At 44.2% G+C, this 24351-nt stretch overlaps 2 protein-coding genes across 3 annotated transcripts in view; one reads left to right on the forward strand and one right to left on the reverse strand.

The window, feature by feature from the left end:
* Window positions 1-256: 256 nt before the first annotated feature.
* Window positions 257-22480, reverse strand: PRIM1 (DNA primase subunit 1). The gene is made up of 13 exons (XM_023210741.3): window positions 22289-22480; window positions 21104-21261; window positions 16711-16817; window positions 16568-16641; window positions 15562-15698; window positions 13867-13925; window positions 12807-12916; window positions 11558-11649; window positions 10941-11082; window positions 8453-8522; window positions 7599-7687; window positions 3096-3194; window positions 257-369 (listed from the first exon to the last, which is right to left on the reverse strand). Exons 1-13 carry the CDS (start codon window positions 22389-22391, stop codon window positions 350-352), a joined length of 1260 nt encoding a protein of 419 aa, XP_023066509.1. The 5' UTR covers window positions 22392-22480; the 3' UTR covers window positions 257-349.
* Window positions 21921-24351, forward strand: part of HSD17B6 (hydroxysteroid 17-beta dehydrogenase 6) — a 39887-nt gene continuing 37456 nt past the window's right edge. The window contains exon 1 of one of the 2 annotated variants that reach the window (XM_023210743.1): window positions 21921-22058. The gene's annotated coding sequence lies outside the window, so the exon portion shown is untranslated. The remainder of the gene's footprint in view (window positions 22059-24351) is intronic. The other variant, XM_023210744.1, reaches the window with a different exon arrangement.

A 24351-nucleotide genomic window follows, 5' to 3' on the forward strand; every position in this document is an offset into this window, starting at 1 on the left:
TCTCAGCCTCCCAAAGTGCTGGGATTACAGGCTTGAGCCACCGCGCCCGGCCAATTTTTGTAGTTTTAGTAGAGATGGGGGTTTTGCCATGTTGGCCAGGCTAGTCTTGAACTGCCGACCTCAGGTGATCCGCCTGCCTCAGCCTCCCAAAGTGCTGGGATTACAGGTGTGAGCCACTGTGCCTGGCCAGGAAATCTTTTCAACATAAATTATTTCTCAAGTAAAGGAAGATGTACTTTGAGGTTTAAGACACATACATAGTTCTGCTGTATTTATTAAATGGCTTTTGAAGTATTTGATCTGTTGTTGAAGGCAGAAGATATCCACATTGGTTTGAGGAGCTCTGTCTTCAGAAATCTTTTTGTAAATCTAAAATAGAATAGATAATATATGGAAGAACAGCAAAGGAAAACAGAACAAAGCCCATTTATTTTTACATTCTTTTTTGCCTAATGCTTCTATTTAACTCACATCGTGCACAAAGATTTGCTTACACATTTGCTGAAGTCCACATTATAGGCTGAGCTATTACGGAACAGTGTGGATACAAAGGACTTAATATGGCCAGTTGCAATGGCAGCTTCAACCGGGCTTTCCAAGCTCAGAGTCGTTCATTCAGTAATTACACATATAAGTGTCTACTGAGTAGAGCATTATCTTAGGCACTACTGCTTAAACTATCACATACTGAAATAAAAAATGAAGTGGCAAGATAATTTGTATTGCTATAACATTGCCACAGTTTTCTAGAGTATCCTCTTGAATAATATTCAATCTGCTGGTTTTTTTCCTATTGGTTTATACATATACTCAGATGTCTCCCATTCAGAGTACTCTTCATTTGGCACTGCTATCCTCTTTGCGTTTCCTTCCAGCTATTATATGCAGCAGGATTTTATTAGTTTCTTTCTTTTTTTTTTTTTTTTGAGACGGAGTCTTGCTCTGTCTCCCGGGCTGGAGTGCAGTGGCCGGATCTCAGCTCACTGCAAACTCCGCCTCCTGGGTTTACGCCATTCTCCCGCCTCAGCCTCCCGAGTAGCTGGGACTACAGGCGCCCGCCACCTCGCCCGGCTAGTTTTTTTGTATTTTTAGTAGAGACAGGGTTTCACCGGGTTAGCCAGGATGGTCTTGATCTCCTGACCTCGTGATCCGCCCGTCTCGGCCTCCCAAAGTGCTGGGATTACAGGCTTGAGCCACCGCGCCTGGCCGATTTTATTAGTTTCCTACTGTACCTGACACTTGATAATCTTGCACTTTTCTTTTCCCTGGCTTCTATAACATTTTCCCTTCCATCTTTCATCTCTTCACTTCTGAATCATTAGCAAGTCTCAAGGATGGTTCCAGTATTTGCACCTTTTGGAGATCTTCAGTGCTAACGTTCTAGTGGCAATAGCTCAGTTGGCCTCTTGCGCTCTATTCTAGTCCCTGCCTTGCCCAGATTTATCTGTCTAGATAAAAACTACAAATCATGGCATTCCCTTCCTCAGAACCTTTAAAAGCTTCCTATTAAGCCCAAAACGAAGCCCAAACACCTAAGCTTGGAATTCAAGGCCATTCAGCTTGCTTCTTTGGATTTATAGCCCATCACTTCTGGACACACCGTTTACTAGATTAGCTGTACTACTTGATGGCTTCCAGAGTGACTGGATGCTTTCCTGTCTTTGCTCTTGCTGTTCCTTCAAGAATGAACAACCCTTGGCCTTTTTCCACCTCCATATCCTTATCTCATCAAATTTCTGCTTGTGGAAATCCTTTTCATACTCGATGGTATAGTATATTGGCATTAGGGATTAGTTTTTGTTTTTTTTTTTTTGAGATGGAGTCTTGCTCTGTTGCCCAGGCTGGAGTACAATAGTGTGATCTTGGCTCACTGCAACCTCCACCTGCCGGCTTCAAGCGATTCTCCCGCCTCAGCCTCCCAAGTAGCTGGGATTACAGGCATGCAATAACATGCCCGACTAATTTTTGTATTTTTAGTAGAGACGGGGTTTCACCGTGTTGGCCAGGCTGGTCTTGAACTCCTTAACCCAGGTGATCCGCCCGCTTCGGTCTCCCAAAATGCTGGGATTATAGGTGTGAGCCGCCGTGTCCGGCCTAGGGATTTTTTTTTTTTTTTTTTTTTTTTGGAGACAGAGTTTTGCTCTTGTTGCCCAGGCTGGAGTGCAATGGCATGATCTCCGCTCACTGCAACCTCCACCTCCTGGGTTCAAGCGATTCTCCTGCCTCAGCTTCCCTAGTAGCTGGGATTATAGGTGCCCACCACCACACCCAGCTAATTTTTTGTATTTTTAGTAGAGATGGGGTTTTACTATGTTGGCCAGGCTGGTTTTGAACTCCTGACCTCAGGCGATCCACTTGCCTCAGCGTCCCAAAGTGTTGGGATTACAGGTGTGAGCCACTGCACCCAGCTAGGGATTAGAATTCTTACAGCAGCTCACTGAAAGGAGTTCAGATACCACCATTTTCATATGAAATCTCAAGAGTCCATCAGATAAAATCTCTTTCTTAGCATTTTGTACATTTTTGTTTTGTACTAAGTTAGTACTTTTTTTTTTTTGAGATGGAGTCTCGCTCTGTTGCCCATGCTGGAGTGCAATAGTGTGATCTTGGCTCACTGCAACCTCCGCCTCCCTGGTTCAAGCTATTCTCATGTCTCCACCTCCTGAGTAGCTGGGATTACAGGTGCCTACCCCCACGCCCAGCTAATTTTTTGTATTTTTAGTAGAAAAGGGTTTCACCATATTGGCCAGGCTGGTCTCAAACTCCTGACCTCAAGTGATCCAACTGCCTTGGTCTCCCAAAGTGCTAGGATTACAGGCGTAAGCCATTGTGCCCAGCCAAGTTAGTACTTCTTAAGGGCAAGGGGGCATGATGTTAATTCATCTTTGTCTCCCTTATAGACCTGATACTTAGAATGTGTTTAATAACTATGTGTTAAATTGAATTAAGGAACCTCAATTTCCAAAACATTAAGGATAGTAAGATAAATCAGTAAATTTTGGGAGGAGGGCAAAGAAAGACTAGAACTCAAAAATTGCCCTTTTCTACTAATACTAAGATCTAACTAAATAGAAGGGAAAGGTATAGAGTCTTACCACTCTTCTTAAGAAGTTCTCCTTTTCGGGATTTATCCAGGTTTTCAAGAAAATGTTCAAAAACTTTCACATAAGGTGCTAGACTGGTCTTCTTATAATCTAAATTATGAAGAATGTACGTTATAATTAGCATAGTGGCAGCAATAACATGAAAACGCAACTAAGTTTCTTTTTTTTTTTTTTTGGAGACGGAGTCTTGCTCTGTCCCCCAGGCTGGAGTGCAGTGGCGTGATCTCGGCTCACTGCAAGCTCCATCTCCCCAGTTCATGCCATTCTCCTGCCTCAGCCTCCTGAGTAGCTGGGACTACAGGCACCTGCTAACGTGCCCGGCTAATTTTTTGTATTTTTAGTAGAGACAGGGTTTTACCGTGGTCTCGATCTCCTGACCTTGTGATCTACTCGCCTCGGCCTCCCAAAGTGCTGGGATTACAGGTGTGAGCCACCGTGAGCCACCGTGCCCGGCACAACTAAGTTTCTTAAAAGAATTCTCTAGAATAGTGCTGCCCAATGGACATATGAGAGAAACATATATACTTTTTTTTTTTTTTTGAGATGGAGCCTTGCTCTGTCACCCAGGCTGGAGTGCTGTGGCGCGACCTCAGCTCACTGCAAGCTCCGCCTCCTGGGTTCCTGCCATTCTGCCTCAGCCTCCCGAGTAGCTGGACTACAGGTGCCCACCACCACACCCGGCTAATTTTGTTTTTTTGTATTTTTAGTAGAGATGGGGTTTCACCATGTTAGCCAGGATGGTCTTGATCTCTTGACCTTGTGGTCCACCTGCCTTGGCCTCTCAAAGTGCTGGGATTACAAGCGTGAGCCACTGCGCCCGGCCACATATATACTTTTGAATACTATATTAGTCACATTAAAAAAGGTGAAATTATTATTATTGAGACAAGATTTCACTCTGTCACACAGGCTGAAGTTCAGGGGTGCCGTCTTGGCCCACAGCAGCCTCGACTTCCTGGGCTCAAGGGATCCTCCCATCTCTGCTTCCTGAGTAGCTGTAACTATAGGCATGTACCACCATGCCCAATTAATTTTTTTTTTTTTTTTTTTGGTATCTGTAGAGACGAGGTCTCACTCTGTGGCCCGGGCTGGTCTCGAACTCCTGAGCTCAAGTGATCTCCCAGCCTTAGCCTCTGAAAGTGCTGAGATTACAGACACATGCCACCATGCCCAACTAAAATATTATTTTTGCATGTAATAAAAATTGAGATATATGACATTCTCTTTCATAAAAATCTTTTAGTGAGATATAATATATATATATATATATATGTATTTTTTTTGAGAGTCTGACTCTGTTGCCCAGGCTGGAGTGCAGCGGCGCGATCTTGGCTTACTGCAACTTCTGCCTCCCGGGTTCAAGCGATTCTCCTACCTCAGCCTCCCAGCTAGCTGGGATTACAGGTGCCCACCACCACGCCAAGCTAATCTTTTGTATTTTTAGTAGAGACGGGGTTTCACCCTGTTGGTCAGGCTGGTCGCGAACTCCTGACCTCGTGATTTACCCGCTTCGGCCTCCCAAAGTGCTGGGATCACAGGTGTGAGCCATCGCACCCGGCCCATGCCTTAAATGATCCTTCACCTCAGCCTCCCAAGTGGCTGGGACCACAGGGGGTGCCACCACAGCTGGCTAATTTTTTATTTTTAGTAGAGACAAGGTCTCGCTATGTTGCTCAGGCTCGAGTCATGCCTTTTGGAGATTCAGAAGTTTTTACATTGAGTATGCTTTGTTTTTTTTTTTTTTTGAGATGGAGTCTTGCTCTGTCTCCCAGGCTGGAGTGCAGTGGGGCAATCTCGGCTCACTGCAACCTCCACCTCCCAGGTTCAAGCGATTCTTCTGCCTCAGCCTCCCGAGTAGCTGGGATTATATGTGCCCACCATCACGCCCGGCTAATTTTTGTATTTTTAGTAAAGACGGGGTTTCACCATGTGGGCAGGCTGGTCTTGGAACTCCTGACCTCAGGTGACCCACCCGCCTCAGCCTCCCAAAGTGCTGGGATTACAGGCATGAGCCACTCTGCCTGGCCTGCATTAAGTATTCTTTGATTTATAAAATAGTTTAAAAAATGTACAAAACAAAAATTTGAATATAGGCAGGGTGCAGTGGCTCATGCCTGTAATCCCAAAACTTAGGGAGGCCGAGGCAGGTGGATTACCTGAGGTCGTGAGTTCGAGACCAGCCTGACCAACATGGAGAAACTCCATCTCTACTAAAAATACAAAAATTAGCTGGACGTGGTGGCAGGCACCTGTAACTCCACCTACTGGAGAGGCTGAGACAGGAGAATCGCTGGAACCCAGGAGGCGGAGGTTGCAATGAGCCAAGATTGCACCACTGCACTCCAGCCTGGGTGACAGAGTAAGACTCTTTCTCTAAAAAAAAAAAAAAAAGAAGAATATACAATTTTATTCATCCATTTAATTACATAACCTGTGATACCCAACGGGAAAATATGACTGAGAATAAGAAAGGAGTTTCACGTAAAATTTGGATTTTAGTAGTATCCTATGTTTGTATGGAATTAAGAATCCTCATAATAGTTCTTTAAAAAGAGTAAGACAGAAATTATACTTTTTTTTTGAGACGAAGTCTCACTCTGTTGCCCAGGATGGAGTGCAGTGGGGTAACCTCAGCTCACTGCAACCTCTGCCTCCCGGGCTCAAGTGATTCTTGTGCCTCAGCCTCCTGAATAGCTGGGATTACAGGTGTGCGCCACCATGCCTGGCTAATTTTTGTATTTTTAGTAGAGATGGGGTTTAACCATGTTGGCCAGGCTGGTCTCAAACTCCTGACCTCAGGTGATCCACCCACCTTGACTTCCCAGAGTGCTGGGATTACAGGCGTGAGCCACCGTGCCCGGCCATATAATTTTTATTTTGAGACAAGGTATCTCTCTGACACCCAGGCTGGAGTACAGTGGTGTGATCAGGGCTTACTGCAGCCTTAACCTCCTGGCTCAAACAGCCTCTTGAGTAGCTGAGACCACAGGTGTACGCCAGCATGTCTAGCTAATTTTTTTTTGGAGAGACAAGGTCTCTCTGTGTTGCCCAGGGTGGTCTCAAACTCCTGGGCTCAAGTGATCCTCTTGCCTCAGCCTCCCAAAGTGCTGGAATTACAGGTGTGAGGTGACCGGTTAGCGAGCATTACTGCCTGAGCTCTGCCTTATGTTAGATCAGCAGAAGCACTAAATTCTCATAGGAGCATGAACCCTATTGTGAACTGCGCATGTGAGGGATCTAGGTTGTGCACTTCTTATCAGAATCTAATGCCTGATGATTTGAGGTAAAAAAGTTTCATCCTGGAACCATCCCCAACTCCTCCCCATCTCTTTGAAGTCCGTGCAAAAATTGTCTTCCAAAGAACTGGTCCCTGATGCCAAAAAGGTTGGGGAGTGCTGCTATGCAGCATCTCTCTTTTTTTTTTTTGAGACGGAGTTTCACTCTTGTTGCCCAGGCTGGAATGCAATGGCGTGATCTTGGCTCACCACAACCTCCACCTCCCGGGTTCAAGCGATTCTCCTGCCTCTGCCTTCCAAGCAGCTGGGATTATAGGCATGTGCCACCACACCTGGCTATTTTTGTATTTTTTGGATAGACGGGGTTTCTCCATGTTGGTCAGGCTGGTCTCAAACTCATGACCTTGGGTGATCCGCCCACCTGGGCCTCCCAAAGTGCTGGGATTACAGGTGGCTGTGAGCCACCGTGCCTGGCCTGCAGTATCTCTTAGGTGTTAGATTTGCCTTCCATTAGCAAGAAGATTTAGAAATTCCTTAGCTTCTTCAAATTCTTGTCTTTTTTTTTTTTTTGAGACAGTCTGTCTCTGTTGCCCAGGATGGAGTGCAGTGGCACAATCTTGGCTCACTGCAACCTCTGCCTCCTGGGTTCAACCGATTCTTCTGCCTCAGCTTCCCGGCTAGCTGGGATTACAGGCGCCTTCCACTACACCTGGTTAATTTTTGTATATTTAGCAGAGATGGGGTTTCACCATGTTGCCAGGCTGGTCTTGAACTCCTGACTTCAAGTGATCCGCCTGCCTCGGCCTCCCAAAATGCTGGGATTATAGGCGTGAACCACTGCGTACAGCCAGCTTCTTCAAATTCTTGAATATACAACTCGGTAAACAGTTTAGACATATGTTTACCATAAAACCCACCTATATGCATCAGAAACAAAGAACAAAAGTACTGCATATATAATAGTTGTTAAATAAATAGGTGGTGAATCTCAGAGACTGATTATTCATACTTATTGATAGTTTAATCTTACAGTATAGATCCTAGCATTTAGAAGTTGTTTAGGAAATATGTGTTGAATCAGACTGGATTCAGTAACACCACTTGGGTAACTGCTGAAGAAAGGACACAAACATTGTATGCAGTTCCAGGACAAATGCTCATCCATTCTGGCTGAATCAGAGAATTAATTATTGGAGTGACCAATGGATATCTATATAAAAACCCTGTATTAAAGTGAAGCTTCAATATATTATCTTACCTCTGGTTCTATGTTTGACATCAGATTCAGCTTCATTCTCTTTTTCCTCTTCATTAGTGGAAATGGCATCCAATTCACGGCAGATGAAGCTGCAAGTAACAGAACAAGAGAATTTTTTTTTTTTTTTTTTGAGATGGAGTCTCACTCTGGCCAGGCTGGACTGCAGTGGTGCGATCTTGGCTCACTGCAACCTCCGCCTCCCAGGTTCAAGTGATTCTCCTGCCTCAGCCTCCCGAGTAGCTGGGACTATAGGCATGTGCCACCAAGCCCAGCTAATTTTTGTATTTTTAGTAGAGACAGGGTTTCACCATGTTGGCCAGGATGGTCTCGATCTCTTAACCTTGTGATCTGCCCACCCTGCCCTCCCACAGTGTTGGGATTACAGGCATGAGCCACTGTGCCTGGCCACGAACAAGAGAAGTTTAATGTTAGTTTCTGGTCAGCATTATCCAGTGTATAATAGCATGTGAATCCCATAAAATTTACTATAAAAAAATTATGTGGTCAACTTAAATTTGGGATATTCTAAACAGCATGATCTCTTCTTGGAGTTTTTCATGCATATTATCATATGAAAGACCGTGAAATACTGTAGTAAAAGATACTTTTAATCTGTTTAAGTCAGAATTTCCTAAATTTATTTGACCTTAAAATCTTTTTCTTACATAACAGCAGGTGAAAAGCTTGTATTGTTCTATTAGGGCATCATCATCTAACCTTTGAACCTTATTTGGTTTCCCTAACCAAATATACCGTTCCCATGCAACTAATTCTCTAAGAAGGAGACTAATCCAATTATTTAAAATTCAGAACAACAATTACAAACAAGGAGTGATCAATGATCTGAAACATACCTTATGGTTGGAACAGTAAATGGATCAAACTGGTCCACTTTCTGCAAATCAATAGGCACAGATATGCGACCTGTAAGAAGCAAAAGTTATAAACTGATGATTGTGGACTATAAATCATTATAGGCGTCTCCTATAAGTTATTTTTCGTTACAATTTTTTATCTAAGGCTTAGACAAAGGGTTAAACTTATCTGTTAAGAACCGTATTTAGAAATATAAATTAAAGTACTTTCACATTAGCTGTGCCCTTACTTTTTTTTTGAGTTAAGGTCTCACTTTGTCATCCATGCTGGAGTATAGTAGCATGGTCATAGCTCACTGCAGGCTTGAAGTCCTGGGCTCAAGTGATCCTCCCACCTCAGTTGTCTCCCAAAGTGCTGGGATTATAGATGTGAGCTACTGCACCTGGCCTGGCCAGTTTTTCAATTTTTGTTGAGTTGGGGTCTCACTGTGTTGCCCAGGCTGGCCTTGAACTTCTGGCCTCAAAACAATCCTCTTGCCTCAGCCTCCTGAGTTGCTAGGATTACAGGTGTCAACCACCATGTCCAGCATGCCTTTTACTTCTCTTTAGAAAACAACTGGCCAGGCGCAGCAGCTCACACCTGTAATCCCAGCACTTTGGGAGGCTGAGGAGGGTGGATCACAAGGTCAGGAGTTCAGGACCAGCCTGGCCAAGATGGTGAAACCCCGTCTCTACTAAAAATACAAAAATTAGCCAGGTGTGATAGCAGGTGCCTGTAATCCCAGCTACTTGGGAGGGAGAGGCAGAGAACTGCTTGAACCTGGGAGGTGGAGGTTGCAGTGAGCCAAGATCAAGCCACTGCATTCCAGCCTGGGTGACAGAGCGAGACTCTGTCTCGGAAAAAAAAAAAACAAAAACACCAAAAAGCAAATGTGAAGACTGTTTTTTCTTTTTTTTTGAGACGGAGTCTTGCTCTGTCGCCCAGGCTGGAGTGCAGTGGCCAGATCTCAGGTCACTGCAAGCTCCGCCTCCCGGGTTCATGCCATTCTCCTGCCTCAGCCTCCCTAGTTGCTGGGACTACAGGCGCCCACCACCTTGCCCGGCTAGTTTTTTTGTATTTTTTAGTAGAGATGGGGTTTCACCGTGTTAGCCAGGATGGACTCGATCTCCTGACCTCGTGATCCGCCCATCTCGGCCTCCCAAAGTGCTGGGATTACAGGCTTGAGCCACTGCGCCCGGCCCATGAAGACTGTTTTAATAAGAGCTATTTCCCAGTTGCTCTTATCCCTGCTTTTATTTCTATATTTAGAAATAAAGTATATTTAAATATTCCATATTTAAGTTCAGGACAATCTCAGATTTACTAAGTCCTGAAAATAGAATAAAATAGATGGAAATATTTTATTTACATTAGCTTGTTTTTTTTTTTATTGAGATCAATACAGATACCCACATGTCAGATACCTTTAAAAAGCATTCTGGAAATAGAAATTACTCTACTCTTTTAACCCCCTCTAGGATACCATACAGAATTTAACACATCTCAAAAATGACATGAGGCTGGGTGCAGTGGCTCATGTCTGTAATCCCAGCACTTTGGGAGACTGGGGCAGGTGAACTGCTTGACCTCAAGAGTTCAAGACCATCCTGGGCAATATGGCAAAACCCTGTCTACAAAATATTAGCTGGCTGTGGTAGCACGTGCCTGTAGTACCAGCTACTCGGGAGGGTGAGGCAGAAGGATTGCTTGAGTTTGGGAGATTGAGCCTTTCAGTGAGCCGAGAGTGCATGGGTACACTCCAGCCTGGGTGACAGCATGAGACTCTGTCTCGAAAAAAAAAAAAAATTTTGTTTTTGTCAGTGCTAGGAGTAGAGTTCATTGCATTTCTTTCTTTTTTTCTTTTTTTTGTGAGACAAGGTCTCACTCTGTTGCCCAGACTGGAGTGCAGTGGCACCATCACAGCTCACTGCAGCCTTAACTTCCCAGGCTCAAGTGATCCTCCTGCCTTAGCCTCTTGAGTAGCTGGAACTACAGGCATGCACCACCATGTCTAGCTACTTTGTGTATTTTTTGTAGAAAGGGGGTTTAGACATGTTGTCTAGGCTGGTGTCAGACTCTGGGGCACAAGTGATTTGCCCACCTTGCTCTCCTCAAGTGCTGGGATTACAGGAGTAAGCCACCACATATGGCCACACACAATTTTTTTTTTATGTCTTTGGATAAGTTACATCTTGGGCCACCGTTTTCTCATCTGTACAATGAGAGTTGTTGTCCTAAGATTTTGACGGTCCTCTCCAAATCTAATATGGAAACTCAGAAACCCAACTGAAAAAGTTACATAGTAGAAACTAATCTGGTAGCTACTTAACTGACAATATAAAAAACTAATTTAGGTATTAGGTGACAGAGCAATTCTTCTACCTTTAAATCATAGACATTATATATATTCAGACCTAATGCCATGCTTACTAAAGCAAATAGCAACTCATTTTTCTTTTAGTTTTCCTTAGTTCCCTTGTGTAGTACCTGTTTTAGGATGAACACTAAAAGGGCTCTTCAGTAGATGATTGATTCCTTTGCTGACATTGATATCCAGCCGTGGAAAACAGTACTGGAGCATAATCTCCCACTCCAGCCAGGGTCCATATTTGTCATTTTTGATGTTATTCTAAAAGCAGATACAAGGCCAACATGAGGATCAGTAGGAACTGTTGAGGATTTCTTTAAAGAAAGTTAAAAAAATGATCTTCAGGCCGGGCGCAGTGGCTCAAGTCTGTAATCCCAGCACTTTAGGAGGCCGAGACGGGCGGATCACGAGGTCAGGAGATCGAGACCATCCTGGCTAACACGGTGAAACCCCATCTCTACTAAAAAATACAAAAAACTAGCTGGGTGAGGTGGCGGGCGCTTGTAGTCCCAGCTACTTGGGAGCTTGAGGCAGGAGAATGGCGTGAACCCGAGAGGCAGAGCTTGCAGTGAGCTGAGATCTGGCCACTGCACTCCAGCCTGGGCAACAGAGTGAGACTCCGTCTCAAAAAAAAAAAAAAAAGATCTTCAACCATCTTTAACTGACTAGGCAAAACAATCAATTTAATTAAGAATTGCATTATTATAGCTGTAATACAGATTTCAATGGAACATACCTGACATCTGCTGGCTACTTTCTTCAAGTGCTCCCAACGCTGAAGTGAATTTTGAGACTTTTGGAAGCCTTGTTGAAGTTCATCATGAATTGGTGATGGGTCATTAAGGAACAGACTCATTTAGGGGACATCAATGAACAACTTAGTTTTAAGTATGTATTACCACAAGGGTATCTTATAAATACTTAGAAAGTAGTTATTAATATTCCTTGAAATATAAATGTTGGCCGGGCATGGTGGCTCAAGCCTGTAATCCCAGGACTTTGGGAGACTGAGGTGGGTGGATCACGTGAGGTCAGGAGTTTGAGACCAGCCTGGTGAACGTGGTGAAACCCCATCTCTACTAAAAATAGAAAAATCAGCAGGGCATGGTGGCTCACATCTGTAATCGTAGCTACTCTGTAGGCTGAGGCAGGAAAATTGCTTAAACCCGCAAGGTGAAGGTTGCAGTGAGCAGCGATTGTGCCACTGCACTACAGCCTGGGTGACAGAGTGAGACTCCATCTCAACAACCAACCAACCCACCCCACAAATGTTAAACTCAACAGCTGTATTCGGCTGGGCACAGTGGCTCATGACTGTATTCCCAACACTTTGGGAGGCTAAGGTGGGTGGATCATTTGAGGTCAGGAGTTTGAGACCAGCCTGGCTGACATGGTGAGACCCTGTCTCTACTAAAAATACAAAAATTAGCTGGGTATGGTGGCGCACGCCTGTAGTCCCAGCTACTTGGGAGGCTGAGGGAGGAGAATCGTTTGAACCTGGGAGGCGGAGGTTGCAGTAAGCCAAGATCACAACACTGCACACTCCAGCCTGGGCAACAGAGTGAGACTCTGTCTCCAAAAACAAACAAACAACCCCCAAAAAACAAACCAACACCAGTTGTATCACTGAAATCTTCCACTGTAAAAATACAGTGATGATATAACAAAAAGAATGCCAAAATAACTATAAGGTATGGTGTAAAGTTTTCCCTGGTCTGCATGTGTTTTGACTATGTGATTCACCATTCTTTAGCCATTAATTCTAGGACCAACTTCCAAAATGAGAAAACTGATTTGCAACATGGCCCCATTTTTTATTGTGTTCCAGACCAGAGACACTAAAATCCAGAAATTCAAGAGATATTTTGTATAAAAAAGATTAAACTTATAAGTATATGAGAACTTACAAGCAGACATATCTAACATTTATAATATCACAGATCAAAACAACTAGCTCACACAGAAATGATCACGGGAAAGGATATTTTCAGGAACAAGGGCTAAAATCTTATCCCAGCTTTCTTTATTTTTGAGAATATCTTGATTAACCAAGGCATATTCTTCAAAGTATTTTTTTATTATGTTAATAGATTTTCTGTAGGAACAACAATAACAAAGGAGTCCCAACACTATTAGTAACACATATGCCACATAGGTATTGCTGCCATTGTAGGGAAGACTACTGCTTATTTTCATGACATTTTTAGAACCTAACTAGGTAAAATGGGAATACCACCCTTTGCAGGATTATGATAATTAAATGAGACACTTTAAGGGAAAATAACCTGGCATAGAACCTGGCACAGAATATGTATACAAGAAATGTTTACTTTTTAAACCTCACAACTTAGAAGGTTAATATATGCAATAAGGGTAGAAAGTAACCAACCGAGGGCACCATAATACATCAGTAGCAGAATGTGGCATGCAGCCTACACTTTCCACTGTGAATTGCTTGTATTAATATCTCAACAATCATATAATGTTTGCAGTTCACAATATGCATCACATTTAACTCTTTCACTTAATCATTGATACAACTGTGAGACAGGTAGAGTGGATGTTGTTCTTCCCATCATAGAGATAAGGAAATGGAGGCAGCAATATTTTATCAAGATCATAGTACATGGCAGAATAGGAATTTTTACTCCTAATATAAGGTTTTTTCCACTATCCTAGAGAAGTAGTGAATTCAGTGGAAAAAGCATGGGCTTTGGAGTCAGGCAGACCAGGGCATGAATCCTAAATTTAACAACTAACTTGTTGTGTGATGCCAAGCTTATTATAAAATCTCTCTAAAACTCACTTTCCTTATCTATAAATGGAGATACCATCAAGTCTCTTGTGGGGTTTTTGTGAAGAGCAATGAGAACATCTGTAAAACACCTATTAGGAATACTGCAGCATAAAATAGGCACTCAATTAACCATAGCTATTATTATTATAAAATGCTACCCAGCAGTGAAAATTGATAGCAAGTTAACTGTAAAGGCACATGCCAGTAAATGAGACACCTTAAAGTGTATGGAGACTTTTCCAACAGACCTGATAAAAGGGTGAATTTTTTCACTTAGGTGAACTTTCTTTTTAACATCTTGACCACCCTGAAAAATAAATCATTAAAAAAGAACTTCATGTACACAATATAAATACAGTCATGTGCAATATAATGACATTTTAGTCAATGATGGACAGCATATAAGATGGTGGGCACGGTGGCTCACACCTGTAATCCCAGCACTTTGGGAGGCTGAGGTGGGTGGATCACCTGAGGTCAGGAGTTCCAGACCAGCCTGACCAATATGATGAAACCCTGTTTCCACTTGACACCACGCCTGGCTAAATACAAAACATTAGCCAGGCGTGGTGATAAGTGCCTGTAATCCCAGCTACTTGGGAGGCTGAGACAGAAGAATTGCTTGAACCCAGGACACGGAGGTTGCAGTGAGCAGAGATTGCGCCACTACACTCCAGCCTGGGCGACAGAGTGAGACTGTCTCAAAACAAACAAACAAAAAAATTTCGTAGGCTGGATGCGGTGGCTCACACCCGTAATCTCAGCATTTTGGGAGGCAGAGGTGGGAGGATAGTTTGAGTTTAGGAGTTCAAGAACACCCTGGGCAATATAGTGAGATCTTGTTTTTGCAAAAAATTTAAAAATTAGCTGGGCATGGTGGCGCATCCTTTAGTCCCAGCTACGCAGGGGGCTGAGGTAGAAGGATCACTTGAGACCAGGAGGTCAAGACTGCAGTAAGCTGTGGTCACGTCACTGTACTCCAGCCTGGGTGACAGGGTGAGACTGTGTCTCAAAAACAACAACAACAACAAAACAAAATCAAAACCAAACTTTAACATGCTCTATTATTTTATATACGATAAATCTATTTTATCTATTATTATTATTATTATTTTTTGAGATGGAGTTTTGCTCTTGTTGCCCAGGCTGGAGTGCAATGGTGTGATCTCGGCTCACCGCAACCTCTGCCTCCCAGGTTCAAGCGATTCTCCTGCCTCAGCCTCCTAGTAGCTGGGATTACAGGCGTGTACAACCACGCCTGGCTAATTTTGTATTTTTAGTAGAGTTGGGGTTTCTCCATGTTGGTCAGCCTGCTCTCGAACTCCCGACTTCAGATGATCTGCCCGCCTCGGCCTCCCAAAGTGTTGGGATTACAGGCATGAGCCACCGCGTCCGGCCTTATCTATTATTTTATATATGCCACAAAGGAAGATTTTTATAGCAAAACAAAATGAAATATCTTAAAACATGTAGCTACTATGACTTTAAATGATCTGTTGGTAAGATCATTTACTCTGCAATGTGAATGCCACTAAAGATAGTTTCAGGCCAGCACGGTGGCTCATGCCTGTAATCCCAGCACTTTGGGAGGCTGAGGTGGGTGAATCACCTGAGGCCAGGAGTTCTAGACCAGCCTGGCCAACATGGTGAAGCCCAGTCTTTACTAAAAATACAAAATTTAGCTGGGCATGGTGGCGGGTGCCTGTAGTCCCAGCTACTCTGGAGGCTGAGGTGGGAAAATTGCTTGGACCCAGGAGATGGAGCTGGCATCTGTGACATTACAGTCCAGCCTGGGCAACAGAGTGAGACTCCATCTCAAAAAAAAAAAAAGAAAAAAAAAAAGAAAAAAAAAAGATAGTCTCATTTTCTTTGATAGTAAACATACCAGGCTTGGTAACATCTAGAAACTAAAGCAATGCAAATTAGAATTAAGAGGACCTTACCTTTATAAGGCTCAAATACTCAACTATCCCAGAACGTACTGCAGAAGACAGTTTTCTAACTGATTCATCGCAGACCCAACAATGAACACCTCTCCTTCCAGAATATACCCAGAGACGATGCTTAAACCCAAAGTCCTCTGAGGAGAGAAATAATAGGTTTTAAAACAAATCTATAAACTCCTTAATTAATATATATTAAATTACTTGTTGTTTCCTGTGCTCCCCATGTTCTTGCTTCATCTCTTTACCCATCCTAGTCTCTCTGCTAGGAATTTTAAAAGAAAAAAAAAATTTTTTGAGGCGGAGTCTTGCTCTGTCACCCGGACTGGAGTGCAGTGGACGGATCTCAGCTCACTGCAAGCTCCGCCTCCCAGATTTACACCATTCTCCTGCCTCAGCCTCCCGAGTAGCTGAGACTACAGGCGGCCGCCACCTCGCCCAGCTAGTTTTTGTATTTTTAGTAGAGACGGGGTTTCACCGTGTTAGCCAGGATGGTCTCGATCTCCTGACCTCGTGATCCGCCCGTCTCGGCCTCCCAAAGTGCTGGGATTACAGGCTTGAGCCACCGCGCCTGGCCGAATTTCTTTTTTTTTAAAAATTATTTTATTAGGCTGGGCGTGGTGGCTCACACCTGTAATCCCAGCACTTTGGGAGGCCGAGGCAGGCGGATCACGAGGTCAGGAGTTCGAGACCAGCCTGACCAACATGGTGAAAGGCCGCCTCTACTAAAAATACAAAAATTAGCTGGGCATGGTGGCACACACCTGTAGTCCCAACTACTCAGGGGGCTGAGACAGGAGAATCGCTTGAACCCAAAAGGCAGAGGTTGCAGTGAGTTGAAATCATGCCACTGCACTCTCACTTTGTCCGGCTGACAAAGTGAGACTCCGTCTCAAAAAAAAAAAAAGAAATTAATGAGATTTGATCACATAATACAGAGACTAATAGTAGTCAGAGGAAAACCGATATTCACACTTGACCCCATTCACAAACTGCTGATACTTGCCCTTCAATGCTCTGTCAATGATGCGTATGGCCATTGTCATGAGGGTCCAGCACTTAGGACATATGTCTGCAGAACTAGAGCAGAGTCATCATTACTCACTGTCAGTGGTATCACCCACCCTAACAGCAAGACACAGTGCTCACCTACAACATCTCCTCACATCGTCATAGTCTGTCATGTCAATGTCAAATACCAGTTCTTTTTCCTGAGCCTGGAAAGCTCCCAGCTTCACCGTATTGTGTTGATTGGGCTACAAATACAAAATATTGATCAGTTTCTATAAGAGCTGCCACATTGCTAAATCTGCTTATTTTCTACACATATGGAAAAAGATACCAAAGAGAAACAAAGAGACTATATAATGCCAACTTTATGGCAGTGAAAGTTCATTATTTTGGATCTCACACATACACAATTGATGAGAATCTTAACTTTCACCAACTTAAAGCAGGGTTTAATGAATACATATCCATCATAAATGTTTGTTGGTCAATAAGGATAATAATAAAACTGTTTTTAGATTTCTGACAAGGGAACGTATACAAATAATGGCCTATTGCAAGGTGTTTTAAGAACCTTTACTTGTATGTACTATACATACAAGTACTTAAAATTTTTCAGTAATTCAAAAAGATCTCCCCAATTAGTTTGAATTGAGACTTTATTATAAAGAGGCTATGAGAGGCTGGGCGTGGTGGCTCATGCCTGTAATCCCAGCACTTTGGGAGGTTGAGGCGGGCAGATCACTTGAGGTCAGGAGTTCGAAACTAGCCTGGCCAATATGGTGAAACTCTGTCTCCCTACCAAAGATATAAAAATTAGCTGGGTATGGTGGCATACGCCTGTAGTCCCAGCTATTTGGGAGGCTGAGGCAGGAGAATCATTTGAACCTAGGAGGCGGAAGTTGCTGTGGGCCAAGATCACGCCACTGCACTCCAGCCTGGGTGACTACAGTGAGACTGTCTCAAAAAAAGAAGAACCCGAGAGGGTAATGCCACCATAAGTTTTTATAACTGTAAGTCAGAAGGGAGTGATAACTGAGGAGATTCATAAAAACTAAATCTTAGCCTGTTGGTAAGGAAAGATAAGAGGTGCAACCCAATTTATACCTCAGAACTCCCAAAAGGCTCAGGGATAGGTGATACTAGGTATTGCTGGAATGAGTAAGTACGTTTAGTGGTGAAGCTGAGATGAAAAACAGGAAGATTTTTCAAGGCCACCCTTGACTGAAGGAAAAAAAAAAGGAGGATTGGTTCAAAGCCTAGTTAAGAAACAGTTAGCTCCCCAGATTGGTACACTTAGCTTGCAGAGCTAGGTGAGTGCTCTTTCATTTCCCTGGCGGAAGACACCTGAATTATTTTCTAGAGAGCATAAAACAGAAGGTCTCTGGACTTGGACAACAAGTACAATTGAAGAGTGTGTTGTACTGATATTATGAATTGATATTAGGGGAATAATTAGACATTTATATGTGGAATGTTAAGACCCAGCCCTTTCTACCTACTTCTGTACTCTTCCACTACCAACTCAGGCAGGAGGCTAGAAGATTCCTCTCTAATCTGATCAGAGCTGGGCGCAGTGGCTCATACCTATAATCCCAACACTTTGGGAGGCCGAGGCGGGCGGATCACGAGGTCAGGAGATTGAGACTAACCTGGCTAACATGGTGAAACCCCATCTCTACTAAAAATACAAAAAATTAGCCGGGTGTGGTGGTACACGTCTGTAATCCCAGCTACTCGGGAGGCTGAGGCAGGAGAACTGCTTGAACCCGGGAGGTGGAGGTTGCAGTGAGCCAAGATTGCGCCACTGCCCTCCAGCCTGGGCGACAGAGTGAGACTCTGCCTCAAAAAAAAAAAAGACTTAGCTAAAAGAAAGTGGTTACTTCTGGGTCCGGGTGTGGTAGCTCATACCTGTAATCCCAGGACTTTGGGAGGCCAAGGCGGGTGGGTCACTTGAGGTCAGGAATTCACGACCAGCCTGGCCAACATGGCAAAACCCCATCTCTACTGAAAAATACAAAAATTAGACAAGTGTGGTGGTGTGCGCCTATAATCCTAGCTACCCGGGAAGCTGAGGTGGGAGCATCGCTTGAGAGGCGGAAATTGCAGTGAGCGGAGACGAGCCACTGCACTCCAGCCTGGGCAAGAAAGCTAGACTCAGTCTCAACAAAAAGATAAAAAAATAATAATAATAAAAAATAAAAAAAAAGAAAGTGGTTGTTGTCTGGGTAGCCAAAAATGAGGGGGAAGGGTAGCAGAATTTTTTTTAGACAGGGTCTCACTCTGTCACCCAGGCTGGAGTACAGCGGCGTGATCTTGACCTACTGCAACCTCTGCCTGCTGGGTTCAAGCAATTCTCCTGCCTCAGCCTCCTGAGTAGCTGGGACTACAGGCGTGTGCCACCAAGTCCGGCTGTTTTGTATTTTTTGGTAGAGATGGGGTTTCACCATGTTGGCCAGGCTCATCTTGAACTCCTGACCTCAAGTTATCTGCCTGCCTCAGCCTCTCAAAGTGCTGGAGTTACAGGCATGAACCACCGGCCCAGCCTGGTAGATTTTTTTAAAGCTGAATAGAAGTACCTGATTTTGTAAACCATGTACATACATAACTGATAAAAATCACAAAACAAAACACAAAAAGTAAATAAAGGTCTATAGATGTTTCTGTCTTGGCCCAAGAGAAAAATGAGACGTATTCTCCCTTTAGTAATTAAGGAGAAGGAAGTAGAGTGGCACCCTAACCCTTCTTAGAAGTTCATTTTCAGTTTTATTCTCAACCTATAAAGGGGAAGTAAAACAACTCCAAAGTATTTTTTCCACCTGCCTTTTATTACCTCTTCTCCCCTTACTTTGATGATGACAGACAGGTCTGGGATTTAGAGTCAGAAACCCTGGGTTTAAGTCCCAGCTCTATCATTTAGAAATTGTGTGTGAGCTTGGGCAAACTATTCAAGTTCTCTGGACCTGTTTCCTCCTTTATAAAAAGAATGAGGATTGATACAAGAAACAAGTTATATAACATATGAAAAACTCCACATAAAAGCTATTATGCTATGTATGTATTCCCTCCACCCACTAGTGTGTATATTTGAGAAGGGGAAGAAGGGCAATTTTGGTTTGTTCATTCACTCAACAAATATTTATAGTGTACTCTCTCTCGCCAGGCACTCATCTAGGCACTTAGAATATACCAGTGGCAGGGGATGGAAGGAGTGGCAGGCTGTAGTAGACCTCACTGAGAAGGTGCTATTTGAGCAAAGATTTGAAGGAGGTGAGGGGATGAACAAAGTATAGAAATGGGTTTTAGGCAGTGGAAACAGCTTGAGCAAGGGTCAGTGTGGCAGGAATGAATGAGGGGGAGAGAAGGACTTTTAGTCAGTGAAATGAGCAGCCACCAGATAATGTTTTGAGCAGAAGAATCACAGATTGAGTTGTTTTAAAAGGATCACTCTAGCTTCTGTATTGAGAATGGACTCTAGATTCTACAAGGGCAAACTGTTAGGAGGTTTTTACAGTAATTCAGATGAGATGATAATGTTGGTAGCACAGGCAGTAGTGGCTGGATTTTAGATATACTTATGGTAGAGCCAAAGGGATTTCCTAATAGAATGGGTATGGGAGTGTGAGAAAGAGAGGAATCAAGAATAACTCCAGGGGTATGAAGGAAAAATAATACAAATATTTATTATGACTGAACTGTACATTTAAATGTGGTAAAGATAATAATTTTTTATGTATATTTTACCTCAATAAAAATAAACAATTAAAAGAAAAAAAAAGGCTGGGTACGGTGGCTCACGCCTGTAATCCCAGCACTTTGGCAGGCCGAGACGGGTGGATCATGAGGTCAGGAGATCGAGACCATCCTGGCTAACATGGTTAAACCCAGTCTCTACTAAAAAGTAGAAAAAATTGGCCCGGTGTGCCTGGAGGCCGGGGGTGGAGGCGGAGCTTGCAGTGAGCAGAGATTGCACCACTGCACTTCAGCTTGGGCGACAGAGCGAGGCTCCATATCAAAAAAAAAAAAAAAAAAAAAAAAAGGAGTAACTTCCAAGGTGGGAGAGAATGTAATTCTCTTTTATTTCCCTCTTTTTTTTTTTTTCGTTGAGGCCAAGTCTTGCTCTGTCGCCCAGACTGGAGTGCAATGGTGCGATCTCGGCTCACTGCAACCTCTGCTTCCCGGGTTCAAGCGATTCTCCTGCCTCACCCTCCTGAATTGCTGGGATTACAGGTGGGTACCACTACGCCTGGCTAATTATTTCCCTTTCTTAAATCACGTCGACTTCCTCTTCCTAGTAGCCAGATACTCAATTTTTTTGTCCTAGTAAGAATGCAACCAATTCACTCCCAAATGATTTCATCAGTAATGTAGAATGTCAAAGAACAAAAAAGGATTAATCACTTGCCAAACAATTAAAAAGTGGCTTTTCATCTAGAATAAACTCTAAAACTTTAATCTCAAAACGCAAGCAGAATCAACCCATTCTTGGTATACAAAATACAACAACAAAATACATTAAAAAAAGATTTCTTACTCTGTGGGAATATACTGCGCCTATATCAATCTTGTATGGATTCATTTTCTGCATCTCCTTTTCCAGATCACTCTGGTTGTTGAAGGATTGGTAGCGAATGTAAATGTCATCTTTCAATGTGAATGAAAATTCACGGTGTTGAAAGTAATTCTTTATCACTGCAAAATAAATGTACATTTTAAAGTTAATTTGCTACTTTATTTGGCTCAGGACATTATAACTTTAGTCAATGAGAAGTTTTTTTTTTTTCGGAAAGGGCATCTCGCTTCCTGCACTGTCGCCCAGACTGGAGTGCAGGGGCTGATATAGGCTCACTGCAACCTCCGCCTCCCGGGTTCAAGGGATCCTACCACCTCAGCCTCCGGAGGCTGTATCTAGGACTACACGCACGCGAGCCACCACGCCCAGATAATTTTTGTATTTTTTTGTAGAGACCGGGTTTCACCATGTTGGCCAGGTTGGTCTCGAACTCCTGACCTCAGGTAATCCGTCCTCCTTGGAAGTTACTCCTCCTTTCCAAAGGTAACTTCCACCTTGGAAGTTACTCCTCCTTTCCAAAGTGCTGGATTACAGGCGTGAGCCGCGGCACTCGGCCCGAGAAGATGTTTTTAATGAGCCCCCTATGCTCAACACCATGGTAGATGTAAAAGAAAAACAAAACAAAATCCCCAAGAACTAGTCCCTAATTTGAAAGCAGTTACCATTCCATATTTGCTAGGAAAAGGTACAAAAGACGAAACAGATGCATAACTATTTTAAATATGTAACGCCACCCCTCCCTCCTCGATTCGCACTAATAAATTCAGCTGCAAGGAAGAAAGTATTTCTCCTCTGCGAAAGACCCTTCCGCTACTGATGCAAACTATGTCTCTGCAGCTTCACGCTACACCCCAGTAACCCCCTGGGCACTGCGGCAGGTAAACGGGGCACCTAATGTGAGCTTGACCACGCAGAGGTAGGAGCGGTGGCTCTTTTTTTTTTTTACCGTGTGTCCGCAGGCTGGCTATTATATCCTCTTTCGGCCCATTTACACCTAGGAAGTGGTGGGGCGGGCTCCAGAGAGCAAATGAAGGCGCGCGGCACAAAGCCTGGCGCATAGAAGGCGCTTCATATTGTCATTCTAAGGACACCCCGTCTCAAACCTCCTCACACTCCGCTCCCGACCCCATTCCTCGCCTCCATCACCTCCGCCGTAGTTGAGCCAGCGATAGTACTGGGAGTAGGGAAAGAGCCTCCGGTAATAAAGTTTAAGCAGCTCGGGCAGCTCGGTGGGGTCAAACGTCTCCATTGAGCGCTGAACTCGACACAGTCAGGACTACCACAGGAATTGGCGGGAACATCACGGCCGGCGGCTCCGCTACTGCGCAGGCGCCTAGGACGGAGGCCCGCGGTCAGCCCGGGTTGCGGCCCGCCGTCTGCCGGGGCCGCCGGGAATTGTAGTTTCCACTTGGTGCGGGCGGGGACTGCGGGAGACGCAGCAGTTGACGCTCTGCACACGCGCTCGGGCACCAAGGCCATCGCTCTTGTGGGCAGAAGGCCGCGTCCATTCCAGGAAGAAGATCTTCTTCGGAAATGCGAGACCTATAGCATGTTGATTTAGGTTATTAAGATGAAGTAAAAAGGATGTTCCACGCAAACTTTTTGGATGTTTTAGAAATAGCACCAGTATCTTTTAAAAACGTTTGGAGGCCGGCGCGGTGACTCATGCCTGTAACCTCAGCACTTTGGGAGGCCAAGGCAGGAGGATCGCTTGAGGCTAGGAGTTCGATACCGGTAGGGGCAACATTGTGAGATCTGTCTCTACACAAACACACACACACACACACACACCCCTAGCCAGATGTAGTTGCGTGCGCCTATAGTCCCAGCTGCCCCAGAGGCTGAAGCGCGGGGGGCGGGGGGGGGGGGGGGGGGGGGGGGCGCGATGCGATCAATCGCTTGAGCCTGGGCGGTCAAGGCTGTTGGGAGCCATGATAGTGCCACTGCACTACAGTCTGGCCAACAGAGGGAGACCGTGTCTAAAAAAAAAGTTTTGGAAATAAGTTCTGTATGGAATTTCATGAATTACTAGATCCAATATGTGGAAATAAACAAATATCAACCAAATGAGAAAAGCGTAGGCTATTTATTCAGAGCTTACTATAGCAAGGGAGTCAGCCATCATCACTTGCATTTGGTAGGGACTCAAAGGCAGGCAGAGGATTAGGAAAGCTTTATAAAAAAGGGAAGCCGTCAAGGTGTTCTTTGATTGGAGGCTGTTGGCATGGAGAAGCTGTACCTGGGCTAAGGAGTAGTAGGATGCAGTATGTGATTGGTTTAGGGGTGGATGTCTGGCTTTCTTTGGTTGGACCTATGTTAGAAGCTGTGACAAAATTAAGGAAGCTGTAAGATACTAGTTAAGGCATTTGGGCCCATTGCTACAGGGGTTGTTGTTTGGCCTCCAGTATCATCATTAGAGATAGTTTGATTTTCTACAAGTCTGACTTGTAGCAAGCTTGCTTCCTGTGCTGTTTATTACAGATCAGGGGGTTGGTTTCTGCTGTTCATATATTCAGTCTCTCAAATAGAACGCCCAGGAATAAGAAAATATGAATTATAGGAGGCTTGTGGAATCATGGAGAGCTTTATAAGTATGAAGGGAATCCATTTGCTATTGATGTGCAGATCTGCCAATCACTCTTTTTTTTTTTTGGCACGAAGTCTTGCTCTGTGGTCCAACCTGGAGTGCAGTGGCGCCATCTCAGCTCACTGCAAGCTCTGCCTCCCAGGTACAGGCCATTCTCCTGCCTCAGCCTCCCGACTAGCTGGGACTACAGGTGCTGGCCACCATGCAAGGCTAATATTTTGTATATTTAGTAGAGACAGGGTTTCACTGTGTTAGCCAGGATGGTCTCGATCTCCTGACCTCGTGATCTGCCCACTTCGGCCTCCCAAAGTGCTGGGATTACAGGCATGAGCTACTGCGCCTGGCCAAGAGCTGCCCATCACTCTTACTGTGTAATGATACCTATGGCAATTGTGGGCTAGAGTCAGCAGTCACGTGAATTAACATGTCACATGAAAACCATAGTTTTATTTTATTTTACTTATTTTTTTGAGACGGAGTCTTGCTCTGTCGCCCAGGTTGGAATGCCGTGGTGCAATCATGGCTCACTGCAACCTCGGTCACCCAGGCTCAAGCAATTCTCATGCCTCAGCCTCCCAAAGGGCTAGGATTACAAGTGTGTGCTGCCACGCCCAGCTAATTT

This window comes from Piliocolobus tephrosceles, chromosome 10, assembly GCF_002776525.5.
Source record: "Piliocolobus tephrosceles isolate RC106 chromosome 10, ASM277652v3, whole genome shotgun sequence".
Classification (NCBI taxonomy): domain Eukaryota; kingdom Metazoa; phylum Chordata; class Mammalia; order Primates; family Cercopithecidae; genus Piliocolobus; species Piliocolobus tephrosceles.

What these genes read in the sequence shown, in the direction of transcription:
- PRIM1 (XM_023210741.3), bottom strand. Translation starts at nt 22,391, where the DNA reads ATGGAGACGTTTGACCCCACCGAGCTGCCCGAGCTGCTTAAACTTTAT. An exon ending in TTTACTGTTCCAACCATAAG is followed by an intron (nt 7,688 to 8,452) that starts GTATGTTTCAGA and finishes TGTTACTTGCAG; the next exon opens with CTTCATCTGCCGTGAATTGG. An exon ending in AGAACTTCTTAAGAAGAGTG is followed by an intron (nt 370 to 3,095) that starts GTAAGACTCTAT and finishes ATTCTATTTTAG; the next exon opens with ATTTACAAAAAGATTTCTGA.